This window comes from Rosa chinensis, chromosome 3 (genome assembly GCF_002994745.2).
Source record: "Rosa chinensis cultivar Old Blush chromosome 3, RchiOBHm-V2, whole genome shotgun sequence".
Classification (NCBI taxonomy): Eukaryota; Viridiplantae; Streptophyta; class Magnoliopsida; order Rosales; family Rosaceae; genus Rosa; species Rosa chinensis.
In genome coordinates this window covers 13,406,736-13,433,365 of record NC_037090.1, presented here as the reverse complement: position 1 = coordinate 13,433,365, position 26,630 = coordinate 13,406,736, and the positions used below count along the sequence as shown (strand labels likewise).

Sequence of the window (26,630 nt, the reverse complement as noted above, 5' to 3'; positions counted from 1 at the left end):
AACCAATGAAGCTTTTGGTTAAGCCATAATGTCATAATAGACTTGAGAAGTAGAGGGAGGAGTTTATGGCGTCAATGCCATGTATTTGTCGCAGGGGGTAGGCGGCGTCGGTCATGTATGGCCGGTCTTTGCACAATCATGGCGCCATGAGGCCCATGTGCAGCTCCTCGAACCAATTCTTGGTTCTTACTTTTCTTCGTTCTGAAAATGGATGTCCGTGTAAAGTCTTTAATACACAGATCATCATGTCAAAGCCTATATGTGTCAAAATCCCATAAGTCGTCTCTCATGACATAGTTGGATTCAATAACTCAAATAGTGGTTGCGTACAACCCACTAGAGCGACACATAAGTTTCTCTAATACTCGTTTATGTTCGTAGTCATTAGAGGTGATGCAAAGGAACTCTGTCCATTCTTGTAATGTGTTTCCACATGAAAATCATTGGCTCTTATATAATAAAGTTCGAATTAAGGTATGTCCAAGACATTAAAGAATAGACACTTTATTAATAGCCAATGATTACATCAAAGTTTCTTGATCAAATCTAATCCAAATAAAATGAAATGTAGACAAATTGTAGTCGCTCAATCCTTTTTGTAATTCCAATCAAATATGATCAGGGAAGTAGAGAGAGATGTCGGTGGAGCGAGGCTCTCTTAAGTACCACTAATCTCAATTACTTTCCTAGACATCATATTCTAGTGAGAAAGAGTTAAAACCAAATGTCATTTATTTATTAAGGCACAATTGCCATTACATAATTCTTGGAAAATGAAAGACTATTTAATCAAAATCTGCGGCATCAACATTGTTGTTTTCCTCGCCAGATTTGAAGTCCGTAATGATGAGATTGACATCATTGTCATCTCCATAATCTCCTTCGGTTGCGAGATGAGCCTCATGCTTTCTCATATCTTTTATACACCTTGTATTATGCAACTTTTGTTTTTTCACTCGCATTTTAGTGCTTAAACCAATGCTCTGAAGATCCACATCTATAGCATTACCTCACCCATTAATTGAGATGCACCTTGTGCATTTGGACATCCTCCATGGATCCCACGTTGGCTAATGTTGCCACGTGTCTACGTATCTCGAGGTTTTCCTTCCTTTGTAGGGCGGTTTGTATGGACCCACAAGTCCATTTTGTTATCCTCTAACTTTTAGGGTTCCGCTCCTTGCGCCCTTCTTTCGGTGCGCTATTATAATTCGCCTCGTGAACGCTCTTAGTTCCAACGGGCCTTTGAATTATGGTTTTTCACAAGTATGTTGTCAACTTACTCAGTAAATGACATAAGTTGATGAAACCTCGTAATCCATCTAGCATTGCACACAAGCCTAGTGCTGCGACGGGGAAGGTTGAGAGGATTTCTCAATTAATTCATAGTCTGTGAGCTCTACTCCACAGAATCTCATTAGTAGTGAGGTGATTCTTGACGTTATTTATCCATCGGTGATAACAAATGTCATTTGAATCCGGTTTAGTGAAGTCGGGTTTTTGCATGTTTGCATTCGACATTCAAAGATGAAGGAGAACAAATTAGTTTCGGAGTAAAAACTTCCACGACAACTAATATAAGGTTTCCGAGCCTTAATGCTACCAAGAAACCGATTTCCAAGAATATTTAGATTTAGACCGAAACATTGATGTTTTAATATGGTCACAGTTTGATGCTTACAGACACTCTTAGTCCGAATATTATGAACACTCTTAGTTCATTGATTACGAACGCTCTTAGTTCGTTTATTATGAACACTCTTAGTTCATTGATTACGAACGCTCTTAGTTCGTTTAGCGTGAATCCCCACAATTCCGCTTATCAATTAATCGAACCTATGTTCGTATTTTTCAAAACCTGCAGCAAATAATGGAATTTAAAAGACAAAAAATGCAGGAACTTTAATCGTAAAAACTTACTTGGCAATTTGAAGGTTTGCTTCACGATTCTTTATACACGCGCGTGTTGATGCAGGCGTGTAGCTAAATTTGGATTGCCGAAATCTGGTCGGAAATTGGCAGTTGGTGGGCTGCCCTTCTCCCTTCCCCTTTTTTTCTTCTTTTTTTCTTTTACCTTTTTTTTCTTTCTTTCCTGGCCCAAGCCAGCTGCCCCTTCCCCTTTTTTTTTTTTCTTTTTTTTCTTCTGGACCGGCCGGGTCCTTTCCTTTTCTTCCTTCTCCTTTTTTTTTTCGGTCTTCCTCCTTTTTTTTTTCGCGACTTCTTTCTTCCTCTGGTTCTTCTCCCTGCAGTTCGCCGGTGTGCAGAGGGGGCTGGTGCGCGGGCTATGCGGAGGGAGGCTGATCGGAGGCCTGGGCTGCTGCAGATCGGAGGCTGGGGCTGCTGCTGCAGTTCGGAGGCCGGGGCTGCTGCTGCTGGTCGGTGGCCTGGGCTGCTGCTGCTGATAGAGGCCTGGTGCGGGCAGGAGGGGGCTGCAGGCTTGCTGGTAAGTGTGAGGGGCGCTGGGGAGGAGGCCAGCCGGTGAGGCCTCTTTTTTTTTTTTTTTGTTTTGGGTTGGCGGCAGAGAGGAAAAGGTTTTTTTTTTTTTTTTTTTTTTTTTGGGCAAATTTCATTTTACCTCCCTGATCTTTACACCTTAAATCATTTGTGCCCTTGCACTTTTAATTTCATCACGCGTGCCCCTGTACTTACCAATTTCAATCAATCTTGTCTAACCCTTAGCTTTTTTGCCAAATATTGTGTGATGTATTTTGAAATTGTAGTCACATAAGATATAATTTTGCATGCCACATTATTGAATCGTTATCATACAAGGGAGCCCATTAGAGCCACATTTTCAATTTACAAAATACTTGACAAAAAAATGAATTATTGGACATGATTGATTAAATTGGAAAGCATAGGGATACATGTGATGAAATTAAAAGTGCAGGGCCACAACTGATTTAACGTGTAAATGTTAGGGAGGTAAAATGAAATTAGCTCTTTTTTTTTTCTTCTGAAGCTAGGGTTAGAACTCGTGCTGATAACGTGTTGTAGGAGAATAGAATTGTATGTTATCATTGATAATAGGAGCCCTTTAAATAGGGAGTTACAAGGTACCCAAAAGGTAATAGAATCCGATTACAATTGAATACCTAAAACATATTCCTATTACAACTCTAAACCCTAGTTTGTAGAGGCACACATTATGTCGATATCCTTCAACAAGACGTTAAAAGAAAAGAAAAAAACCCAGTCTTGAAATTGATCAATTCTCTTAGCAAATCAAGCTACCCAGACACCAATTGTTACAACCCATAAACAATTGTTAATAGAAAATCAATCCATAGTCGTTAATTTAACAAATCACAGTAGAAATTGAAAGGAGGAAGGAATCAGAATCAAAGCAAAAGGAGCATCAGAGAGACAAGAAATTGAACCTGGAAGAGTAGTTCAAGCAGGATGAAGCGCGATCGAGAGTGGAGAGACGAGGCTTCGCGCGAAAGAGATTGAGAGATGAGGCTTCGCGCGAAAGAGAGGAGAGACTAATGAGCGTTGTTGAAGCCCTGCCTTCCACAGTCCGGTGATTTTTGGGGGGTCTGTGTAAGAAGGTGCGGAGCTGATGCGGGGACTCTGTTATCTCATTTAAATGAGTCCTTGTGTGTGCCAAACGTGGGATAAGTCTAATTTTATTACATAAGGTAGTCCAGTCCTGTCCAGTCCCAGGAAACAAACACAGCCAAAGTGTGCTCTATAGGATTTAGCCTAAACTCTTCATCTCTACTGTTAACATGTTGTGTTATGTATAATGAAATTCTCGCTAACAATTCGAAAGTAGTCTCATGCAAACCGGGTCTCAAAATGCGCAAACCGGGTCTCAAAATGCTTTGTAGTTACAACTGAGAATATGCTCCTTCGATTTTACAAATTCACTCTTTCAATACATAAAAATTAGGATTAATTTCAGTTTACCCCCCTGAAGTTAGGGGTCGTCATCATGTTAGTCCCTCGAGTTTCAATTTAATCAGTAACACCCTTGTACTCTCCAAATTCATCACCCGTGTCCAATTTCTACTATTCCGTCCAATTTTGACCGTTAAGTTTGACTTTTGAGGGCTAAAATGGTCATTTCAAGACAAAAAAAAACAATTTTTTTTCTTTTTTTCGTTTTTATTTTTTTGCATTTTTTTTTTCTGTTTTTTTCTTTCATTTTTTTTTCTTTTTCTTCGCTTATTAATTTATTATTATTATTATTTTTTAAATAATTTTGTCTTCAACCTATACACTACAAGTTATAATAGGTTTATAAAAACAAAAAAAAAACTCTAGGTGGTCAAAAAGCAGCTCGCTGGTCTACGATATTTGTAATATTTCTTCACTTTATTGGGGATATATCCTATTATTCTTCACTTTATAAACCTATTATATTTTATAGATATATTTTACAAATATATCCTAAAAATTTTCGCTGGCTGGTTACAAATAAACCCTATAATAGGTTTATAAAAACAAAAACAAAAATACTCTAGGTGGTTAAAAAGTCGCTCGCTGGTCTACGATATTTGTGATATATCTCCGATAAAGCGAAAAATTTTAGGATATATTTGTAAAATAAATCTATAAAATATAATAGGTGTAAAATATATCCTATAATAGGTGTAAAATATATCCTATAATAGGTTTAAATATAATAGGTTTAAAATATAAAATAGGTTTAAACCCTATAATAGGTTTAAAATATAAAAAATTTCGCTTTATCGGAGATATATCACAATAAAGTGAAGAATTTTAGGATATATCCCCAATAAAGTGAAGAAATATATGTATTTATTTTTTTAATCATATTTTATAGATATTTCTTCACTTTATTGGGGATATATCCTAAAATTCTTCACTTTATAAACCTATTATATTTTACAGATATATCCTAAAATTCTTTGCTTTATCGGAGATATATCATAAATATCGTAGACCAGCGAGCGGCTTTTTGACCACCTAGAGTTTTTTTTTTTTTTTATAAACCTATTATAACTTGTGGTGTATAAGTTGAAGACAAAATTAAAAATAATAATAATAATAATAATAATAATAAGCTAAGAAAAAGAAAAAGAAAACAAGAAAAAAACAATTTTTTTTTGTTTTTATTTTTTTATTTTTTTTGTCTTGAAATGACAATTTTAGCCCTCAAAAGTCAGACTTAACTGTCCAAATTGGACGGAATAGTAGAAATTGGACACGGCTGATGAATTTGGAGAGTATAAGGGTGTTACTGATTAAATTGAAACTTGAGGGACTAACATGATGACGACCCCTAACCTCAGGGGGGTAAACTGAAATTAATCCTAAAAATTAAACACAAGAGAAAATTTTACAAATTGTCACTCAACTATGACTCATTCGACAATTTGGTTACTCAACTTTCAAATATATATAACTTTGGTTACTCAGCTATTACTATGTCAATCACTTTAGTCACCGAATGAGTAATTTTGTCTCACTTTAATCACTTCTCCCATTTATTCTTATTCAGATTTCTTAATTTTTCACAATTGGTTTATCGAAAATATCTTTGATATTGTGGCAATAATTTTTTTCAATGAAAAAAATTAATGAAGTGATTAACGTAGTTAAAGTTGAGTGACCAAAGTGATATATTTAAAAAGTGAGTGACCAAACTTCAAAGTGTCAAATATGTAAAAGTTGAGTGATCATTTGTGATATTCTCCCTAAATATAAAAGAAAGAAAGAAAAAAAAGTGATATGATTTAGATCGAAAGTGTATGCCAATTTGTGAATTTGATTGTCCACATCCAATCATCCATGATCGCCGACTAGGAGGATCAAAGTACAGAACTCCCACATGATATTCTATCAAATCAAATAGCTAGGTGGCATCCAGGGTGCTTTGATCTAATCCAGACACTATAAACATATTAGGAGTGTGGTCTAATTTAGGCACCGCATTAATAGACTTTCAACTTTTTCTATCTTACAAACTTAATGCCAAAACATGTAAAAGACCAATCTGGTTACGAGTCGTAAAGCCATGACCTCACTGTGAAGGTTCTAAAATGCCCATACCTATGAGCAACAGTTCAAAGAAAACAGCTTGAATTGAAGAGGGTGAAATAGTAAAACAAAACTGCTGCTGCAAATTCACATGGTCGAGACACCGCGTATAACAGGTAGTCAGGTAATGAATGATGAAGACGACTCAGTTATATACTTTTATACATGAATGCATGCACTGAGCCCATTTCTGCATAATCATTCATCATTGATATCTGTCAATGCCAAAAGCCACATCATTACGTAAAGAAGATAATACTTTTTTTTACGGCGACTGCCACTGCATGGCGCTTCTGGGGTTTCTTTAATATTATTTTTAGCTCAGACAAGAACCTCCGAATCATTGTCATACCCTCATGCACCCTTTTATCAGTTTATGAGCAAACAGACAGAGTTTAGAGTTTATCCAACTATTTCAAAGCAATCAGACTTGATCTCTTTGGTGACTCACCCACTCGTTTCTAGAAGGACTCTACTAATTAGTGTTATAGAGCTATCCGTAATCAGAATAAAGATAGAAACTCGAACTTGAAGCCTTGCTGGCTAGCTATGGAGTCTCTGGATTCTCATAATGATATAGAGAAGCCACTGCTCCCCAGCGATGACTCGTTGGTGCTAACCCAGAAGAGCACTCATGCCAGAGATGTGCATATTCTGAGTTTTTCTTTCTTGCTGATATTTCTGGCTTTTGGCGCCGCCCAGAATCTGGAGAGCTCTGTCAACACTGTGAGTGTGTCTGTTTGGTTAATTACTGAGTGTAATAGAAAATAAGAAAACGTTGAAATGTTCTGATTTGATTTTGTTTTGATCGATCTCTGGCTTGATTGATTCTGCAGGACAAGGGTTTGGGGACAACGTCGCTTGGGATTGTGTACTTGTCTTTTGCACTCTTCTCTTTGGTGGCGTCTCCAGTGGTTCGAGCTCTTGGATCAAAGACTGCTTTGATGCTTGGGACTACTGGCTACTGGTTGTTTATAGCTGTACATTTGATCAAACATACTTGGTATTGCTACTCAATGTGATCTGATCTCTCTTAATTTACAGATTGATCTCTCTTAATTTACCATTGTCAATGAAAATCCATGTTCACCATGCGATTGATCAAAGTCCAATGATTAAAAGGCAAAATGTGTTATGGGATTTGGTCATTTGGAGCAAATTTTTAGATTTTGATCGATAATGGTTGGTAACCATGAAAATTGTCATGATCAAATGTAACACAAAATAATTCACAACGCATTTAGCTTATGAACTATTTCCATGTAGGTACATTATGTATCCAATTTCTTTATACCTCGGATTTGCCTCTTCAATAATATGGGTTGAGCAGGTACTCATATTTATTTCAAGTCCTTATAGAATCTTACTAACTGGGTGTCAAATTGACACTGGAAATTCTAGTTCTGACCTTATTAATTGTGGGTACATCAGGGGACATATCTAACTTCTGCTGCGCGTAGTCATGCAAGAGATAATAACTTACATGAAGGAACAACTATTGGCAACTTCAATGGAGAATTCTGGGGAATGTTTGCTTGTCGTCAGGTGAATTAATCCGTCACATCTCTTTTTTTTTTCTTTTCTTTTTTTATGAATTTTTCTTTTTCGATGAAATTGTGTTTCATTATTAATCAAATTTAGTCATTTGTCTTATAATCTTTGCTATGAACTTTTGCAGTTTGTCGGAAATCTCTTGTCACTTGCCATCCTAAGAGATGGAAGCGTATGTGCTAATCCTTTTAGTAAACTTTTGGTTTCTTGCATGTCCTTTCTATATATGGAACAGAGTTATTATGCCTTTGAAATGTGAAATGATCTCCTAATCAAAAAAATGTGAAATGATCTCTTCATTCTTATCACCGCAGGAGGGAACTCCTGGTCAAACAAAGTTCTTGTACGCCGTGTTTCTCTGCAGTATGACCTTAGGGATCATACTGATGTGCTTCTTAAACAACAGGGATTATGTAGAAAAGGATTATCAGGATTCTTCTCGCAACTTCTATGCTTCTCTGACATCTTTTTTGAAGGCTGTTATCACTCCTTTGTTCGATGTACGAATGCTATTGATCATCCCCCTTATGGCGTATACAGGGTTACAACAAGCATTTGTATGGTAATTGATTACTTTAATTAAGTATATCTGCCTGCTTTCTTATGGTCAAACCAACTTGTTTTACGTTTCTTATTCTTGTCTTTATAGGGCTGAATTCACCAAGTATGTTGTTACTCCAACGCTCGGTATGTCTGGTGTGGGTGGTGCAATGGCAGTTTATGGCTTTTTTGATGCAATAGTAAGTATCCAGAAACAGCTTGAAATAACATTTGAAGTAGCAGTTTGGTAGAGAATAGAGATAGCATTTGGTGCGATGGCATTATATTGTTCCTATTTATTCTTGGTTAGGTGGATATATAGGATTTGCAATAAGCATCTTAATTGGCATTTTCTTTAGAGAAACAAAACCTTCTATTGTTACTAAAGCTTTTTCTCTGCAGCAGATGAAGCTGTTGGTTATATCACACACTAAAATCCGTACATTCTGTGCTTGATAGACAGGATATAAGATTCTGTTTTATAAGACAGATATGTGTATGTCATATGTGTACAGTGACTTCTGTTCTGTATATTTGTGATCTCATACTTGTGCAAAACTTCTGTCAGTGCTCACTCGTTGCTGGTCGACTCACATCTGGTCTCAAGTCCATCAGTCTTATAGTTTCCGGTGGAGCTCTCCTTCAGGCTATTGTATTCGTCTGGCTTCTTCTAAATTTCAGGTTAGCGGATGTCACATACAACAGTTTGAAGAGCCTAGAGTTGTTATTGTAATATCTAATTTTGAACTCTTGTCACCTCTAATTTCTGACTTTACCTTGATGTTACAATGCAGCCGATCAAGCGGAGTAATTAGCATTGTAATAATGGCAGCTTTATTGGGTATTGGTGATGGAGCCTTTAACACACAGATCAGTGCTTTGCTAGGGATATTCTTCAAGCGCGATACTGTACTAGACAAACCTGTTCCTCTATTGTTTCTCCTTTAATATCTTCTTAATTTTATGAAGTTCAAAAAATTGGTTTTCGTTTCTTTAATCAAAATGTGTTTGTTACTATTGGTTTACAGGAAGGAGCCTTTGCACAGCTCAAGGTGTGGCAGAGCGGTGCTGTTGCAGTCATCTTCTTTGTTAGTCCGTACATATCATTAGAGGCAATGCTGGTGGTTATGCTAACTGGAGTTTGTATCGCATATGGCACCTTTGTCTACCTATTTCTTCAAGGAGAGGAAGCAGTGTCATCTTCAAGGTTGTGATTTGCGCGCATGAAATCATCGTCTTCCAGGAAGAATTCTGATGTCAGGGTTGTACAAGAGCGCTAGCCAAGAGGATGTATACTATGTTCTAACTGTATCTAGAACTAGTAAATCCATCCACTGTGTTATTTCTAAAGCTAAATACTTAACCTTTTGATGTAAGAGGTTGAATTTTTCACCAAATTTTGAATGGAAAGAACCAACATTTAGAAGGATGGAAGATTCATTAAGCACCAAGTCATTCATAAGCTACTCGAGGACCTTTTTTTTTTAAGGAATAAAACAAATTTCTGAAGTAAAGGAAGCCAAAAAATGAGCTACCCTAATGTGTCACATGTTTACTTGTTTACTTCGAAACGTACATACTTGTCCATCATGTAGTGATTTCATCACAAATCTAGTATGTTTATGAAATGTATCAAGGTATTAAAGAGCTATTTTAATGATAACTTTCTAATCAACGGTTTGGGAGACCCATATTTCGATAACATTATGGCAAATCAATCGTTAAATGTTTATGTATGTATGAGTAGATCACTTCTGAAATTTTTCTTCCAATTGTTAATCGTTAAGGTACCGAACTAGATCAAATCAATAGACGAATCAAAATTGTTAAACATAAACCGTTCATGTTCATAACTGATAATTCCCGATTATGAATGCCTTCACAATTTTCAATTTGGTTGAAAAATTGCATAAATGATCTACACATGAATATCTAAACATCTAACGGTTGATTTTGTGAAAATGTGATTGAAAATGGGGTCTCACGAAAAAGTCCTCAAGTAGTTCTCATTTTAGCAGTCCTCATTAGAAGCTCTCCCCAAATTATTAACTTTATATTTAGGCATTTAGTGAAAGAAGTTCCTTTTTATGTGAAGCTTATGTACCAAGTGCTTTAATAATTTGATATGTTATTGTACATAATTTCTGAATACTTCACTTATATAATTTCTACAATACTCGAGTCTTGAGAACTTTAGATTTTCTCAATAATATAAAAACTTAAGTCATATATTTAATTACTTATGTCTGATAGATTTTTGTTTTTGGTTTTGTTTTAGAGAATTTGGTGTCAATTCCTTAATATCAAAGGTAGATATAATTAATAAAATAGCACTATAGCTATTTTAGGGAGCCCTATAGCTAAAACCAAATGGAACAAGATAACTGAAGCAACCTAACATGCAACATTATCCTAAGCTTTGGTCTAAAGTAACCAATAATGACACTACTAGGGAAATGTCAAGAATGAAACCAAAAACTAACCCTAAGACCACCCTACACAAAAGGGACCCCTAGCCCCTAGCGAACCCAGCAAGAAGGAAGCCCAAGCAAAGACCCAACACTCCACCCTCTGAACACAACCCCAGCCAAGAGCAGCCAGGACTCTAACCGCCGCCTATCATCGTCACCTGCACAGCCTGGATGTCGGTCTCCTCCTACCTACGACACTTGCACACCCTGTGCCTGATCTAGAAAAGACGAACGACGAGCAGCTGCCCTCCGCTAGCCAACCGAACCAAATCCAGCGGACACCCGACCACATGCACCACGACAAGCCTAGCCATCCCGGGCAAAACCACCTCCCCTCCATCGTGCACAACCTCACATGCGCTGCCAACTCACGAGCCTCAACCTATAGATCCGTGGCGAACCAAAGGGATTCGATCCAGCCGTCATGTTGATACGCCGAGGCGCTTATTTCTCCCCCAACCCCCACCTCCCACCCTAGTAGGGATAGCAGATTGGTGCTGAGGCTAGGAAGACCAGTCGGACGATGACGTCTCGACGATGCATCGTGGGATGTAGCAAGAAAAAATGGTGGTGGCTGTCCCTCTCTAAGAGGATGAGAATAGTATAAGATTGTACATGTTGAACTCAAGGCAATGTTTGATTACACTAAAAGCAGTGGTGAAACTACATGAAAGGCTGTTTGGGCTATAGCCCAACTGTGAGCCCCGGAAAATTTATCAAGCTTAAATTGAGATCGTTCGACAAATTATTTATTTATGATCTAAGTAATTGTCAAGTGCTCGAGAATAATTTCAGAGTTTTACATAAAGTGAAATCCTCAAATTAGGAGGTGGATGGTAAAGTATACGGCACGACGAGTTAGTGGAAATTTTTGGGGAATTTTCCGGATACCCGAGCTATTTTTAACTATTTTCCGGAGTTGAGGAATTTTAGAAATTAAATTAAGAAATTAGGAAACAGATGGCGTCATCCTAGCCATCCACCGACTCCACCTCTTGATCCTAGCCGTCCATCCTTATTGAATCAGTCTATATATCAAAGTGTTCCACTGTTGGGAGATCCAGAAGGATCGAGAGAGAGGAAGAGAACCTTAGTTCTCTCTCTGACCCGAAACGAAACCCAGAAACCGGCAACAGGGTCCGACCGGCGCTACTTCGTCCGGCCACCGATCGACGACGGACGACCACCGTATTCTTCGCCTCTTCGTCGCCTATAGCCTGATGCTCTTGGATCGTCCATGCATTTGACAAGAACGAAGAGCAGACGGTGAAGGTCCAAGCTTTCGCCGGCGATTTCTGCAAGTTTCCGGCCACCATTCAAGGCGCATTCGGTATGGAAATTCATCCCTTCGTCATAATCTACACGATTTGATACTTAGTTTTCAGTTTGGGTTGGGTTCTGATGGTTTTCGTTTCTGGGTTCGACGCTGTTGCTGACGCCGGCTACTTTCCCGGCTCTTCTTGGCTTGCCTCGGTCTCTACTGCAACTATAGGCAAGGTTTTGGGAAGCTTGCTGGGAAGATTACGTCTACATTCCCAGTTCATCATCATCTTGGTTAAACCGAGCTTGCTTGGAGTAGTTTTTGAAGGTATAATTCACATACTTGACTTGCAGATGGGTTCTTGTTGTGCAGATCGGAAGTTAGTGACTTGAGTTGGTACAACTTTGGATTGAAATCGATTATTTGTATGTGAAGTGAACTGTGGTGTTGTGGTGGAGTTCGAATTTCCTTGGTTGTGTGTTTAGTTGGTTTAGTTGTTGTCAGTTAATTGTGTTGAGTTGTTAAGTTGGCAAGTGGCTATTATATTTGAAAGTTGTTAAGTTGGCAAGTGGCTATTATATTTGAAAGTAGAGAAGATGTGATTTAACGATGAGTGTGGCTATGGAATATTTGAAAATGGTGAAGCTATAAAGCTTGGGTGTCCATAGTAAATTCTGTGGAATTACTATGCGGTAAAATGGTAGTAATTTTGAGATATCTCGTTAGTAAAATCATTATTGGTTTGCTTGTGTATTTCGTGGTTCGATATTAAGTAAGGAAAGAGAAATTAAGGTTTATACATGTAGTGGGTGGCCTTAGTAATCTGGTGCACTCAATATATGTTTGGTCAATGTTGGTCAAACTAAGGAGGTCGGTCAAGCAGTGGTAAAAAGGGTCAATTCCTGGTCAAACCAGGAAAGGTTGGTCAAACCATGGTCCACTCCTGGTCCACCCAAGAACAGTTGGTTTAGACGATTTGTTAATCGTCGAGTTTTCGTAAAATTGTTCAATGGATTATTAACTACCGAAATGTCGGAATCTAGGACTCCGGTTACCCGAGGAACAGAAGGTTCGCGACTCTCGGAGTACGTGAGAGAAAGCATCGGAATCCAGGTAGGGATTCAGGACTCTCCTCGATTAGTTGTTTTCTTATATCTTGTGTTAAAATATGCATGATGGGTGGTACGGTTTGGTTATGTTAAAATGCAATGCATACTAACCAAATTGTGAGAGATGTGATGGCTTGAGAGCGAAAGGGGCACTGACTTCCTTGGGTTCGATCCCCTAAACCTCCGGAGGGTTAGCTATACCGGTCGTCCGAGTATCTGCAATCACGGACTCGGTACGTGTGTATAGCTAGGTAGTGGACGTTCTCGCTACGCTTACCTGGTGATAAATCAATTTGAGGTAAGGTCGTGTAGTGGGTCTATGGGACCGGCCATCAGGTAACACTTGGATTTGGCGCTGTATTTATTTAAGCATCATGCATCAGTTTTCAAGTTGAAAATATTAAAGTTTGTCGTTCATTTTCAAATACTTGGTTTAAGCCTATTTTCATACTGGAGCTCCAAAATCTATTTATTGGTTTCTTGCCTAGTCGAGTTAGAGTTTCTGTTGAGCAGCGAGGACGAAAGCTCACCCCTACAACAGTATGAATGCAGGTACTGTGCACTGGTGACGGGACAATAGCGGACGGAGCTGGGTGTGCATAACAAGTTCGGTAAACCTTGTCTGGAGTTGTGCTAACTTTTATTTCTCAAACTTCGTGTTTCGGAGCTTGTTGTTATCTAGCCTCAGGTTAAACTCAGTTGGATTCTCTTTCATTGAAATCCGTACCCGTGTACGTCTTTATCCAAGTTCTAAACCAACCAAATAGTTGCTAGCAATTCAAGTTTTCACCTCAAAATTATCGGTAGCTTCCGCTGTGTTTCGCAAAAAGTTTTCTAACAAAATGCCTAGCGGTCCTCTAAAATGTGAATCGAGCTTTCGGTTTATATTTTAGAGCCCCGCGGCACTGTGACGTGCCCAAGCTGGTGAGGTGCGGTTTGGGGCGTTACACCAACCCAAAATTACTGGGATATTTTATATAGTATAAGTGTGCCTCTCTAATCGATGTCCAACATTGGTTTAGTTGGCAAATTGTGGAGTTGTTTTCTTTCTTCCTAAGGTCTCACCTTGGTTCGAGTGCCCTCAACTTGTAGTTTTGTCATTTCCTTCTCCCTTTTTGACATTTTTTCCCCTTTTGTTCCTTTTTTTTTTTTCCGTCAGTTTCCCATTTTCTTCTACCTTTCTCTTTTCTTTTCTTACAACATTTTCTATTCCTAGTTTCTTAAAAATTTCTTCTCTCAACTTGTAGTTTTGTCATTTCCTTCTCCCTTTTTGGCATTTTCCCCCTTTTGTTTGTTTTTTTTTTCCCGTCAGTTTCCCATTTTCTTCTACCTTTCTCTTTTCTTTTCTTACAACATTTTCTATTCCTAGTTTCTTAAAAATTTCTTCTCGGCAAATCTTACCTGTTAATTTTTGTTGCTCTCTTTTTTTTTTCTTTAGTTCCAACATGCTCCGTTAGTGTTTCTTCTAAACTTAAGTCCCAAAATTCTTGAAATCATCATTGACAAAAAAAAACAAAAAAATCTTGTAAGTGTTGTAGAGAAACTGAAATTGAGAGGAAATCGCTGTGTGTTCTCATTGATAATAGGGGCCTATTTATATAGAGGATTACAATGTATAGAATCTTAATCATACAAGGAAAGTAATCGTACATTGAATAGGAATCTAGATCCTTCTAATGTAACCCTATTACCACTAGGTCAAGTAACCTAGAGTTTGGGCCAAACACAAATTAGGGTTTACTTGAACACTCCCCCTTGTGTTGCCCAAACACGGTGCTTCTCTAGTTGCCTCTTTAAAAATCTTGCCGAGTAACAAAAACCCAGTAGGACAAAAATAACCTCAGTCGAAGGGGAAAAAGAGCACAACACACCCTTCACGTTTCGAGGTAAACATGTAGACATCTCCCCCTGATGACTACGATCATGGGAGTTCAGATAATTTCCGCAAGCCAATTCTTGCCACATGTTTCTCGAACGTGCATTTGAGCAATGACTTAGTAAACAAGTCTGCCACATTATCCTCACATCGAACCTAGTTCACTTTGGTATTTGAGGAGAGTCTGTTGTTGCTAATTATGCTTGGTGTTGTCGCTTTTGATGTAGCCTTTCTTCATTTGTTCAAAACGAACAACATTATCCTAAATGCTCGTAGGCTCATCTTGTGGTAGACTTCTAACCACAATTGTTCGAACATGCGTGATTATGGATCCAATCCATAAACTTTCACGAACCACTTCGTGAAGAGCAATAATCTATGCTTGGTTCGAAGATATAACGACAGTCTGTTCTGTAGACCTCCAAGATATCACGGTCTTTTCCCATGGTGAACACTTAACCAGTTTGGGAGCGACCTTTGTGTGGGTCAGAGAGGTACCCAGCATTCGCAAAACCTTCCAAAACACTTATATCATTTTGGGATGGGGATAGAGAACGCAAGCCAGCGTTGGCGGCGTTTCTGGTGTGTGATGGGTCCGAATCCATCTTCTCTCTGTAGGGATAGAACAAGCCCATATCAATCGTACATCTCAAGTACTGAAAGATATCTTTTACACCAATCAAAATGGTGTCGCGTTGGCACAGAGCTATACCTTAGCTAACAAGTTCACTGTAAACGTGATGTTCGGTCCTGTGCATTGAGCTAAGTATAATAATGCGCCTATTGTACTCAAGTAAGGCACTTATGCCTCTAGCACATCTTCGTCATCATCCTTCAGACGAAGAGGGTCCTTTTCAGGATCAAGACTACGGACGATCATGGGGGTGCTTGAAGATTTGACCTTGTCAAAATGCCTAAGCATCTATCGACACGGTGCTCAAGTTTTAAACTGAGACATAATCGTGTTCTCCCATAATCCTTCATCTCAAAATCAGATTTCAAGTGTTCAGCGGTTTCCTTTAACTCGTTAAGGGCTTCTAATGAAGATCATGTCCAACATGAACCGCGATGGAATCTGAAACTTGTTATGGAAACGCGTCGGCATAACCCTTCCCAATCAAGTAGTCATTTTAGAGAGCGTTTCAACCTCTTTGTAAACTCGCTCCGTGGTCTAGAGCCACTTGACTTGAGTAAATGAAGTTCACCATAAACCTTCATATATATTCCGTATCTAGATCCCTATAGAGATATGTAGTGACCACATTTGTAAGTTGCATGGTCAGTTATTCGGAAACTACCAAACTGACAGGGTAGTTGAGTGCAATGACATCCATTACGAGAGAATATGTCTCATCGTAGTCGATTTCAGGGCGTTTTATGAGAAGCCTTGCGCTATAAGGCGAGATTACCATATCTTTTTCTCACTACGCTTTCTAACGAAGACCCATTAGTCAACAAGTTTTATGTTAGGAGGTGTTGGCATCACTAGCTCGAAAACCTTCCTTTTCGTTAGAGAATCCATCTTAACCTGGATCGCATCTTTCCATTTAGGCCAAATTTCTCTACGTTGGCATTCATTCATCAATGGAGCGTGGTTCGATATCATTTGACTCAACAAACTCATGCGCAACGAAATGCATAACTACATCATCAATTATGATGGAGTTTCTATCCCACGTCTCATGTACACTAGTGTAAGTTTCATAGAGCTCTATATTCTCGGGAATAGGTTCTGACGTTGAGGCGTCCTCCAACGATAACCCTAACCCGGAAGATTCTCATGAGACAGATTTTGAGTCTTGATGATCAATGGATTGGAATGTGCCAAAGTGTCCTTCGAACCTACGGGCTTCCCACGCATCCTAGCTGGGGCGCGCCATGGCCTGTAACGCCAGAGTGCCACTCTCTTTAGCGTTAGCGCCATGCCTACCTCCATGTAGGGTGGTGCTACGTCCTCTCGTAGGGACGTCCTTCCTTGCAGGCTTGTTTGCAGCATATTTGTGTGATCTCGTCACTTTAATAGGGATCGAAATGAGACATAGTGGGGACAGGTCATGACAATTCCTGTCGTTCCTGCTGAACATCCGTGTTCTTATCTCCCCCTAACGATGGGAAGACTGTTTCATCAAAGTTACAACCCGCAAATCTAGCGGTAATGAGATCGCCTTGCAAGGGCATTAAGTGGCGGACGATTGTTGGAGTCTCAAATCCAACGTAGTTGCCCATTCGTCTGTAAGGACCCATCATAGAGCGTTGTGGTGGCACAATTGGTGCATAATCGCCTCACTCAAATATGCGTAAGTATGATACTTGTACCCAGTCACTAGCTGTAACGCAGAGGTACATTGAGTGGCGGTGGTTCGTAGACAAATTAGCAAAGCTGCATGCGATATTGCATCACCCCAAGTGGATATAAGGAGATTGGTGCGCATTACCAATGTCTGGACTATCATCGTAGTCGTTTCCACAAGACCATTTGGGTGTATACATGGGAATATGATGTCCAACATCAGTCCCATTGCAATATCCATCAAAAGTCTTTCAATGTAAACTCTCTAGCATAGTCAAATCCAATTGACTGAATAAGATGATCTGGGGAGTGAGCCCGTTTTCATATGATATGTACTAGGAGTGTAGCATAAATAGCATTTATAGGTGGACAATGGCACAACACGTGACCAATGTGTTTGCTTGTCAACCAACATCATGAAATATTTAAGCGTCCGCAAGTTGGTTGAATCAATCCACAGAATCCCCATGAATTCTATGTAAGAACAGAATGAGTATGTTCATTTCCTTTGCATAGGACTATCTTAGTCCTAATTTCCCTAAGGAACGGGCTTTGTAAAATGAGCGAGAGGCTTTAGAAGTAACCAATGAGAATTTTGGTTAGGCCTGAGCGTCTAAAACGCTATTCGAAGTAAGTTGGTGATTGCAGAATCACTTGGGGCTCCATCACCATAATGGACGCCATCCATGGCGTCATGGATAGGGACTGCGCCAGCCTTAGGCTGGTGGTGGATGCAGGCGGTGCCCTAGGTAGCTACGTCGGTCACACTCAGTTCAGAAATCAACTTTTGATTCATGCTTCGTTTCACTCGAAATAAATGATGTCCATGTGAAGTCTTTAGTAGACGGATCATCATTTCATGACTAGGATGATCTATCATGTCGTGACAAAGCCAATATGTGTCTAAATCCAAGAGATCTTCTCTCATAACTTTATTGGATTTAATAGCTCGAATAGTGGCATAAAATCCACTAGAGAGACACATAAACTTCTCTAAGATGCGCCTTTATTTGCAATCATTAGAGGTATTGCAAAGGAACTCATTTCCGTTCTCTACATGCGTTTTCTCATGGAGTCCGTCGGCTATTCATAGGTGTGATTCCCCCTAGAAGCGTAGAGAGTTTCTGTGACAGTAATTAAGGTGTCATTTGGCAAGTGGAACTTGGGCTATTCCATGTCCTTGAATTAATACTGATGGCCTAGCCATCGTAGTCACAAAAGTCATATGCTTAGAATCAAAATTGAGTCATAAAGAATTCGAAATTTTATTCATAAGCCAACGGAATTACATCATTGTCTCTTTGACTAAACAAAATCTAATCCAAAATGATAGCTAATGCAAAACAATGGTAGTCGTCTAACTTCTTTTGGTAATTCCAAAATAAATGTGACCAGGTGAGTAGAGAGATGTCGGTGGAGCAAGGCTCGCTTAAGTACCACTAATCTTAGAACCTTCCTAGACATCACACTTACTTTGAGTGAGCCTACTTTGAAGAAAAGCTAAACCATTGGCATTTACTACAAAAATATATGGCAATTGCCTATTACATCTCTTGGAAAAATAAAGACTTAAACAGAATTGGCGATCTATTGATCCCAGCTAGATTTGTAGTCTTCAACCCTTCACTCTAGATCATCTTCTTGATCTTCTTGTTCCATATAGTGAGTTTCTCTTGCTTCACAATATGCTTTGTAGGCGGTGACAATTTTTTCACGAGCTCTACAAATGTGTGTCCAATGATCAGACACTCCGCATCGAGAACATACATCTCTTTGCTCAAACTCCATTGATTGAAGAGCTTTGAAAGCGTCATTTAGATGGCTCTTAGTGTTGGTGGCGCCACCAACATGGCCAGAGGCGTTGCCTCCCTCTCTCTTTCCACGTTTACCTCTTCGGTTCCGTGTTCGCCTATTTTGGCGATTACCTTCCCAAGTATAGAGATTATATGGACCAGAATGTCCAAATGTATTCCTAAGATTAGGGTTTCGCTCTTGACGCCCTCTCTTTGGGGCTCGACTATAATTGGATTCCGAAATATGCTCTGTTCCCACGGATCTCGAATTATAGTTCTTCACAAGGATGTTGTCATGCTTTTCAGCGACATTCATAGCTCTAATGAGCTCATGAAACCTTGTGATTTGTCTTGCAGTAACATCGATTCGATAGTTCTTAGCAACCATCAATGCAGAGACTGGGAAAGTAGAGAGAGTCTTCTCAATCAACATCGCATTTGTGATCTCTTTACCACAGAATTCCATTAAGGATTTAATGCGAAGTGCTTCCGAGTTGTAGTCAAGATCACATAAGCGGAGGCTATGCCATCTCACTTCTAGGTCAGGAAGCAGGGAGTCACAGACGTTGCCAAATCTATCTTCGAGTGAGACCCACAGCCTTCTGGGGTCTTCTTCATTCATATACTCGTACTGGAGCGAATCATCCATATGACGAGTCATTAGGATGATGGCGTTCGCCTTATTTGCCTCTAAGGTTGCTATATTTTCTTCCAAAGCTTGAGCTTGCTTAATAGTTAGCACGTCCTGGCTAGGCTCAAGAATCGTATCCAAGATTCCATCGGCCTTGAGATGCTGGTGGATATCACGAACCCACCTGTGATATTCAGAGCCAGTTGTTCCCAATGGAGCAAAGTCTAATTTGTTCAGGTTACTCATCCTGAAAGAGAACAAGAAATTATGTTTAGTTTCGGAGAGAAAAAGGCTACCACGAAAACAAATAAAATTTCTGAGCGTAATCGCTTCCAAGAAATTGGATTCCAAGAGGAGTTGGATTAGATCGAAACAATGATGTTTGCGGTCAATCATTTTATCTCAATAACTCTAAGTTTGGAGAACTCTACAAGCTCCAAGCTTGGAGTAATCACGAACCCCCACAGTTTTGCTTAATTTGGTCTCCCTTATGATAAAGAAAAGAGGGGTAGAAGAAGGGAGGTTGCAAGTCCCCGAAAAAAAAAAAAAAAGAAATTAAATTTAAAAACTCTAAAAAAAAGGGGAACGTTTAGTAAAAAATACCTCGAAATAGGTAGCCGGAAAATTTGACTGGAAAAAGTCGCAGGAAATTGGTCGGAAAAGTTGCCGGAAAAATGGTTGACCGGCGTTGACCGGATGGTGATGTGGCAGTGGGGTCCGACTGCTGATGTGGTAGTGGGGTCTGATTGCTGACGTGGCAGTGGGGTCCGATTGCTGACTTGGCAGTGGGGTCCGATTGCTGACGTGACAGTGGGGTCTGGTGCTGACGTGGCAGTGGGCTGGGCTTTGACTTCTTCCTTTTTGGGTTGGGCTGCTTCTTTCTTCTTCTTTTCTGCCGGACGATCAGGCGGTCGGTTTATTATGTTTTAGGCCAGTTTTTGGAATTTTTATTCTGATTCCTGAAACTTCAGATCAAGGCGCTTCTGCTACCAAAATTTGGTGGAAATTGGAGGTCCGGAAGATGGTGAACCGGTGGAATATTTGTTGCGAGTTGTATGGATCTTCCGGTGGCCGGTTCGGTAGGTTTCCGGCCTGTTCTTAGGGGTGGGCCGCCGATTTTGGACTCCTGGGATCGAGTTCTTCAAGGTGTGAGGTGGAGGCAGAAAATGTTTCAAGGTTTTGTATTCGGATTCAAGGTTTTTAGCTTCTTGATTCAGGGTTAGGGTTTCGTGCTGATAACGTGTTGTAGAGAAACTGAAATTAAGAGGAAATCACTGTGTGTTCTCATTGATAATAGGGGCCTATTTATATAGAGATTCTATACAATCATACAAGAATAGGAATCTAGATCCTTCTAATGTAACCCTATTACCGCTAGGTCAAGTAACCTAAAATTTGGGCCAAACACAAATTAGGATTTACTTGAATAGTAAGCTCTTTAAAATTTTCATCCTAGTTCAGCCACTCACTAAAAGTCATCTGATAGAAGCTATCAAACCGCTTGATCAAAAGATTATTTTTTAATAATGACCAATTAAATATTGGCGGCAACAATAAACGTATTTACACGCAAAAAACGACCCTTCAGTCGTTATCGTCGTCTTCTCTCTTCCCCCAACCCAACCACCTCTCTGTCATTTCCTCTGATTCTTCTTCGATTCATTCAAAGACTTTTCTTCACCGCTTGATTCTCAATCCTACCCACACAAATTCAGAATCTTTTCAAATTTTCAACCCTACCCACATTTCTTTCCAACTAAATTATTCCAATAATTCACTCCATTTCCTTTGTCCTCTTCCCTCCCTCCCAATTTGTTCTTCTTCTTCTTCGCCGGCAGACCCTCTCGTTTTGGCCTCACTCCCACTAATGTCTAGTCTTTTATAGCGATATCTCAATCCGCTGGATTCAGAACTCGAAACCATGGCCCCTTCTTCTCGCGACGAAGAGACGCCTCTCGTCGTCGCCGACGACTCGCCGGTCGAGGAGGGAAGGAGTCATACCAGAGATGTTCATATTATCAGCTCCGCGTTTCTGTTGATCTTTCTTGCTTACGGTGCCGCCCAGAATCTGGAGAGCTCTGTCAACACTGTGAGTTTTCTGGGTTTTCGAATTTAAGCGGTGAATTGGAACACATTTTTTGATTGATTTGTAGCGGAATTGATGTCAGGAGGAGGATTTGGGAACGACGTCGCTTGGGATTTTGTACTTGTCGTTCACGTTTTTCTCTCTGGTGGCGTCTCCGGTGGTTAGGAAACTGGGACCAAAGAATGCTTTGATTCTTGGGACTACTGGGTATTGGTTGTTCATTGCTGCTAATTTGAAGCCAACCTGGTACTCTCACTAACTCTACTCTTTTAGTTTCTATGTGACCCAATTTTGTATATGAGTTCATACACAATTTTTGTATCAAAATGCATGTGGTTTAAGTGTTTGAAGTCATTGTGTGTAGGTATACTATGGTTCCAGCTGCATTGTATCTGGGTTTTGCTGCTTCCATAATATGGGTTGGCCAGGTAATATGATCGTTCATGATTTTCGGGTTTTATTTTGGATTTGATGGTAAAAAGCTATACTAGTCCATGTTTTGGGTTTTGTTTTGAGTTCTCCTGGTTGTGTTTGATGGAAAAAGCTAGAAATTGTTTCTGACATTATTGTGGATCCGTCAGGGGACATATTTGACTTCTACTGCACGTAGTCATGCCAAAGATAATAGCTTACATGAAGGAACGGTTATTGGCCACTTCAATGGAGAATTTTGGGGAATGTTTGCCAGTCACCAGGTGGAATATGTTGGATCTTTCTTAGGAAGTCCAATTTCTTTTACTGGAACTGTTTGTGCAACATTTTCGATCAAACTTGTCATGTCAAGTTGCCTAATAATCTTACTTTTTTAATTTTGCAGTTTGTGGGAAATCTTATAACCCTCGCCTTGCTAAGAGATGGAACAGTACGTGTCATCCTTGAAGTTGAACTGTGTTTGCCTCGTTTATTCTGGTGGTTTGGTTTTTATCTTATTAGCCCACAGATCTGATAACCCTATTACAAAAGAATTGGTCTTTGGGCATCTAAATGTATCTTCTAACTAATTGCATTTGGTGGTAACAGAACCTGGTTTGGTTTCATTCCCTTCTTTGAACTTCTGAGTCATGAATCATGACTCATTATGAAATTGATTTGATCTCATATTATTATTTCTGGATTTTTCTAAAAAGAAACTGGCTTCATAGTATATCTTCTTATTTTTGATTTCTAAATGGTGATTGGCACATGCATTAAGTTTATCTGCACTATTTTGATTCTTTACCATGGTTCTGCACATACATTAATTATATAATTTCAGATTTAGCTTTATTTTGTCAGAAAATGAGTGTGCTGAGTTTGTTTTTCTTCCCTTCATGACAGGGGGGGAGTACTAATGGCACAACCTTATTATTCAGTGTGTTTCTTGTTAGTATGACCTTAGGTACCATACTGATGTGCTTCTTGAATAAAAGGGGTATTAAAGGAGAGGAGGACCCCCAGGGATCTTCTCCCAACTTTTATGCTTCTGTGGTATCTTTGTCAAAGACAGTCATCAGACCTTTGTATGATGTACGGATGCTATTGATCATCCCCCTTATGGCGTATTCAGGATTGCAACAAGCATTTGTATGGTATAATTACTTAACCAAGTATTGCTGCCTACTTTTTTTCCCCCCCCAACTCTTCTTTGTTATTCCTGTATTAAGCATGGCACAATTCCTTTCATGTTTAGGGCTGACTATACCGAGTATATTGTTAGTCCAACACTTGGTGTGTCTGGTGTTGGAGGTGCAATGGCAGTTTATGGGGCATGTGATGCAATAGTAAGTATGCTGAAACCGGCAGTACAATTTTTAGTTCAGTGCCAGATATAACTGAAGTCAATACTTTTCTTTATTCATATGAATTGTCTTTTACTTATTTCTTATTTTTCTTTTGATATTAGAAAAGATGTCTTTCTCATTATCTGTACTTTCGTTCTTGCTGTCATAGCCTACATTTCTTCTATTAGGATTCATGGGTTTATTGCCTTCTGTCCTATTTTTCAAGAAAGTGAGGACCATCTATGATCAATAAATTTCCAAGGGGATACCATGAAACTTTTCTGGGTATTATAGACACAGGCTTGATATTAGGCGGCAATGGAAACTGATAATTAGAATCCAAAGACTCCATGAGCATACATTCTCCATAGGAAGGCTTCGTATGTATATATATATTTACGGTCTCTTAGATTCTTATCTCACTTTTTGGTGGAATATATGTCAGTGTTCATTGGCTGCTGGTCGATTTACGTCTGGTCTCAAGTCCATCACTATTATAGTTTCTGCTGGAGCTTTCATTCAGACCATTATATACCTCTGGCTTCTTCTAATATACAGGTTTGCAGTATTTACACGTTAGTGTACAACATCTTTATATAGTTGAAACTGTTATCATAATTTACTAATTTCTAATTTGAAGCTATTGTTATCTCTTAATTCTTGTTAAATCTTGTTATGATGCAGCCCAGTGAGTGGAGTACTTGGAACTGTATACCCTCTTATAATGGCAGCTGCATTGGGCATTGGTGATGGAGTCTTAAATACACAGCTCAGTGCTTTGCTTGCGATATACTTCAAGCATGATACTGTATTTGTCTAACCTTTTCCTACAATTTTCTTCAAGTCCTTGTTATTTATGAATTTGGAGCCTTGAATCTATAATCACAAGTCCACAACACATTTGCTGCTTTTGGGTTTCTGCAGGAAGGAGCATTTGCACAGCTCAAGGTCTGGCAGAGTTGTACGATTTCAGCCGTCTTCTTTATTAGTCCATACATCTCATTACAGGCAATGCTGGTGGTTATGCTTGTTACAGTCTCTGTCGCATATGGTGCCTTTATGTATCTATCTATTCGAGAGAAAGCACTCTCCCATTCAAGTTCATAATGTCTAAAGAGCGAAAAGTTCTTCAAGGAAAACTACTTGTGTATGCAAGCAGGTATATATATGTTATGTTGTTATTGACGGTGTCTCTATATTTGCAAATCCATTGTTTGCGACATGTTCCAAAAGTCGAAAGATTACTTGTCCCATTTGTCCTGTGTTATTATCAGTATAAAAATGCAAATGTCAAAAGTTCAAAGGTTCATGTGGATATTTGACAATTGAGCATTTATTGCATTGCTTTTTTCGGTTCTTCTAAGTACACTCCTACAAACGAGATTTTCTTAGGCTTGGGTTGCTTATATAGCTTGAACAATATTTATCGAGTTTGACCTTAGCTCGACTTGGCTGCTCTTTCCAGAGCTTAAGCATTGTCTGACTGGGCTCATCTGTGAAACACGTTTGAGCTTAAGCTTAGCTCCACTCAGCTTAAATTTGGAAAAAAGACCGAGCGCCCTTAGGTGTAATGACAAATTATAAGAAGAAAACAAACGAATACAAGTAAAATTACAATGAAGAGATGACCAAAACAATGCTATTAGATATTTGATATTTGCCAATACAAACTCAATTATAACCATAGTGTATATATTATGAATACATCTTCGATCAAAATCAAGAAGTTTCATGAAAGGTCTGAATTTTTCATATTTTGAAGTTGAAATCTATCAAGCTTATTTACTGATATAGTTTTTAAGGTGATGTCGCATTTATAAAATCATATTTTAAGAAATACATCACACCTATAAAATTCGTTGAGATGCAACAATGCTCGTTAGTCAACATGCATGAGTCACCAGTTCCCATCTTCTCCCACCTAAACTCCAAAAATGTGAAGTCGTTGAAATTAGGTCCTCTCCCTTCATCCCACTCTTGACTTTCCCCTCCCTCGCATACCTATAAAACCCCAAGACTCCTTACAGCAAAACCCAAACAACATCCCGTCATGCTCCCCTCTCTCTTCACCTCCACCCTCACGCGCCTCACGCCCCGCCTGCCGGTGCTAATCTTCGCCGCCACGTGGACCGCCTGCCTCACTCTCACGGTGGCTCTGGCCTCCTTCTCTCCCGAGGTTGCGTTTGTCTCGGCCATTTCTTCTTCGTCTTCGTGCGGCTCGGAAGCGTCCATAAGGGTTCTGGCAGACGTGCCGGGAGATATTCTCTGCTTGCCGGCTCAGCTGTTCAGCAAGTCCAGGATCGACTTCATCGTGCCTCCGGTTTTCGCGGCGCTCGTGGTGGCCGGGTCGGCGTGCCTGGTCCGGGCCATGGGCCTGTGGGAGACAGACGAAGCCCAGTGAAGTTTGGGCTCGCTTTGCCGCCTAATTGCATCTGTTCCCGCCAAATTGTTTAGAACAAGAACTGATTGGCAATTGTAGATGGATGACTATAGTTTGATTCTTTTTCAGTGACTTTATATGTAATCAGCTCAAACACTGCAGTTTTCATTTGTTTGTAAAAGGAGAAATTTGGTAGCGGGTTGTGATCGAGAGAAATCTTGTGACCTCATCAAATGTTGTTCTTAATTTCTTCTTAATCTCTTAACCCAGGCACAGATGTAGGGGTGGGCTGAGGTGTGTTGCAGCACACCCCAACATTTTAGAGAGAAAAAATTATTATATATATGTATGATTAAGATATATTGTAGTCTGCAAATAATAAGTAGACAACTAGACAAAGAAAACTTTTCTCATCTTTCTCTCATCTTTTTCAGTTTTCTGTCTCCTCCTCTCTCTCTACCAAGTTTTGCATTTCTCATACTCAACTCTCACTTCTCTAATTCTCTTTGCACACCATTATTATAGGGGTCGGTCTCTTTTCTTTCTTGCACTCATTCTCATTCTCTCAACCTTGCGAAGGTATTACACTTTAACTTCTCTTCTATAATAAAATTTTTGACAAAATTAAAATGTAATTTATGTTAGAATTTGAGTATTTATCGATTTCTTGATTTAAGTAATTAAATCTATTGATCCCTTAAAATTTAGCCCACCTCAAATTTAATTTCTGGTTCCGTGCCTGTCTTAACCTTACCTTCGAATTCTTAGAGCCGGCCCCGCTTCCCGAAATTCCACCATCTATGAGTGCTGCGGCAAAGAACTACATTTGTCATTCGGAGATTGTTTGTTCACCAAGTTGGGTGGGCTTTCATG

The 26,630-nt window shown here is 39.4% G+C and overlaps 3 protein-coding genes across 3 annotated transcripts; all 3 read left to right on the top strand.

Moving 5' to 3' along the window:
* The first annotated feature begins 6,429 nt into the window (after positions 1–6,429).
* On the top strand, positions 6,430–9,614 carry LOC112193515 (UNC93-like protein 3). The gene is made up of 10 exons (XM_024333690.2): positions 6,430–6,735; positions 6,846–7,012; positions 7,276–7,339; positions 7,441–7,554; positions 7,688–7,732; positions 7,875–8,122; positions 8,210–8,300; positions 8,669–8,781; positions 8,895–9,009; positions 9,129–9,614. The coding sequence occupies exons 1-10, from the start codon at positions 6,559–6,561 to the stop codon at positions 9,312–9,314; spliced, it is 1,320 nt and encodes a 439-aa protein (XP_024189458.1). The 5' UTR covers positions 6,430–6,558; the 3' UTR covers positions 9,315–9,614.
* Positions 9,615–21,101: 11,487 nt separating this feature from the next.
* On the top strand, positions 21,102–24,729 carry LOC112195234 (UNC93-like protein 3). Its single transcript, XM_024335610.2, has 10 exons — positions 21,102–21,620; positions 21,700–21,863; positions 21,982–22,045; positions 22,199–22,312; positions 22,435–22,479; positions 22,935–23,185; positions 23,287–23,377; positions 23,823–23,935; positions 24,062–24,185; positions 24,302–24,729. Exons 1-10 carry the CDS (start codon positions 21,453–21,455, stop codon positions 24,482–24,484), a joined length of 1,317 nt encoding a protein of 438 aa, XP_024191378.1. The 5' UTR covers positions 21,102–21,452; the 3' UTR covers positions 24,485–24,729.
* Positions 24,730–25,253: 524 nt separating this feature from the next.
* On the top strand, positions 25,254–25,991 carry LOC112194998. The gene has a single exon (XM_024335275.2). It carries the CDS (start codon positions 25,428–25,430, stop codon positions 25,776–25,778), a length of 351 nt encoding a protein of 116 aa, XP_024191043.1. The 5' UTR covers positions 25,254–25,427; the 3' UTR covers positions 25,779–25,991.
* Positions 25,992–26,630: the final 639 nt, after the last annotated feature.

Coding starts and splice junctions, on each gene's coding strand:
- LOC112193515 (XM_024333690.2), top strand. CDS start 6,559: ATGGAGTCTCTGGATTCTCATAATGATATAGAGAAGCCACTGCTCCCC. Junction 7,733..7,874: donor CCATCCTAAGAGATGGAAGC/GTATGTGCTAAT, acceptor TTATCACCGCAG/GAGGGAACTCCTGGTCAAAC. Junction 8,782..8,894: donor TGGCTTCTTCTAAATTTCAG/GTTAGCGGATGT, acceptor GTTACAATGCAG/CCGATCAAGCGGAGTAATTA.
- LOC112195234 (XM_024335610.2), top strand. CDS start 21,453: ATGGCCCCTTCTTCTCGCGACGAAGAGACGCCTCTCGTCGTCGCCGAC. Junction 21,864..21,981: donor GCTAATTTGAAGCCAACCTG/GTACTCTCACTA, acceptor CATTGTGTGTAG/GTATACTATGGTTCCAGCTG. Junction 22,313..22,434: donor GAATGTTTGCCAGTCACCAG/GTGGAATATGTT, acceptor TTAATTTTGCAG/TTTGTGGGAAATCTTATAAC.
- LOC112194998 (XM_024335275.2), top strand. CDS start 25,428: ATGCTCCCCTCTCTCTTCACCTCCACCCTCACGCGCCTCACGCCCCGC.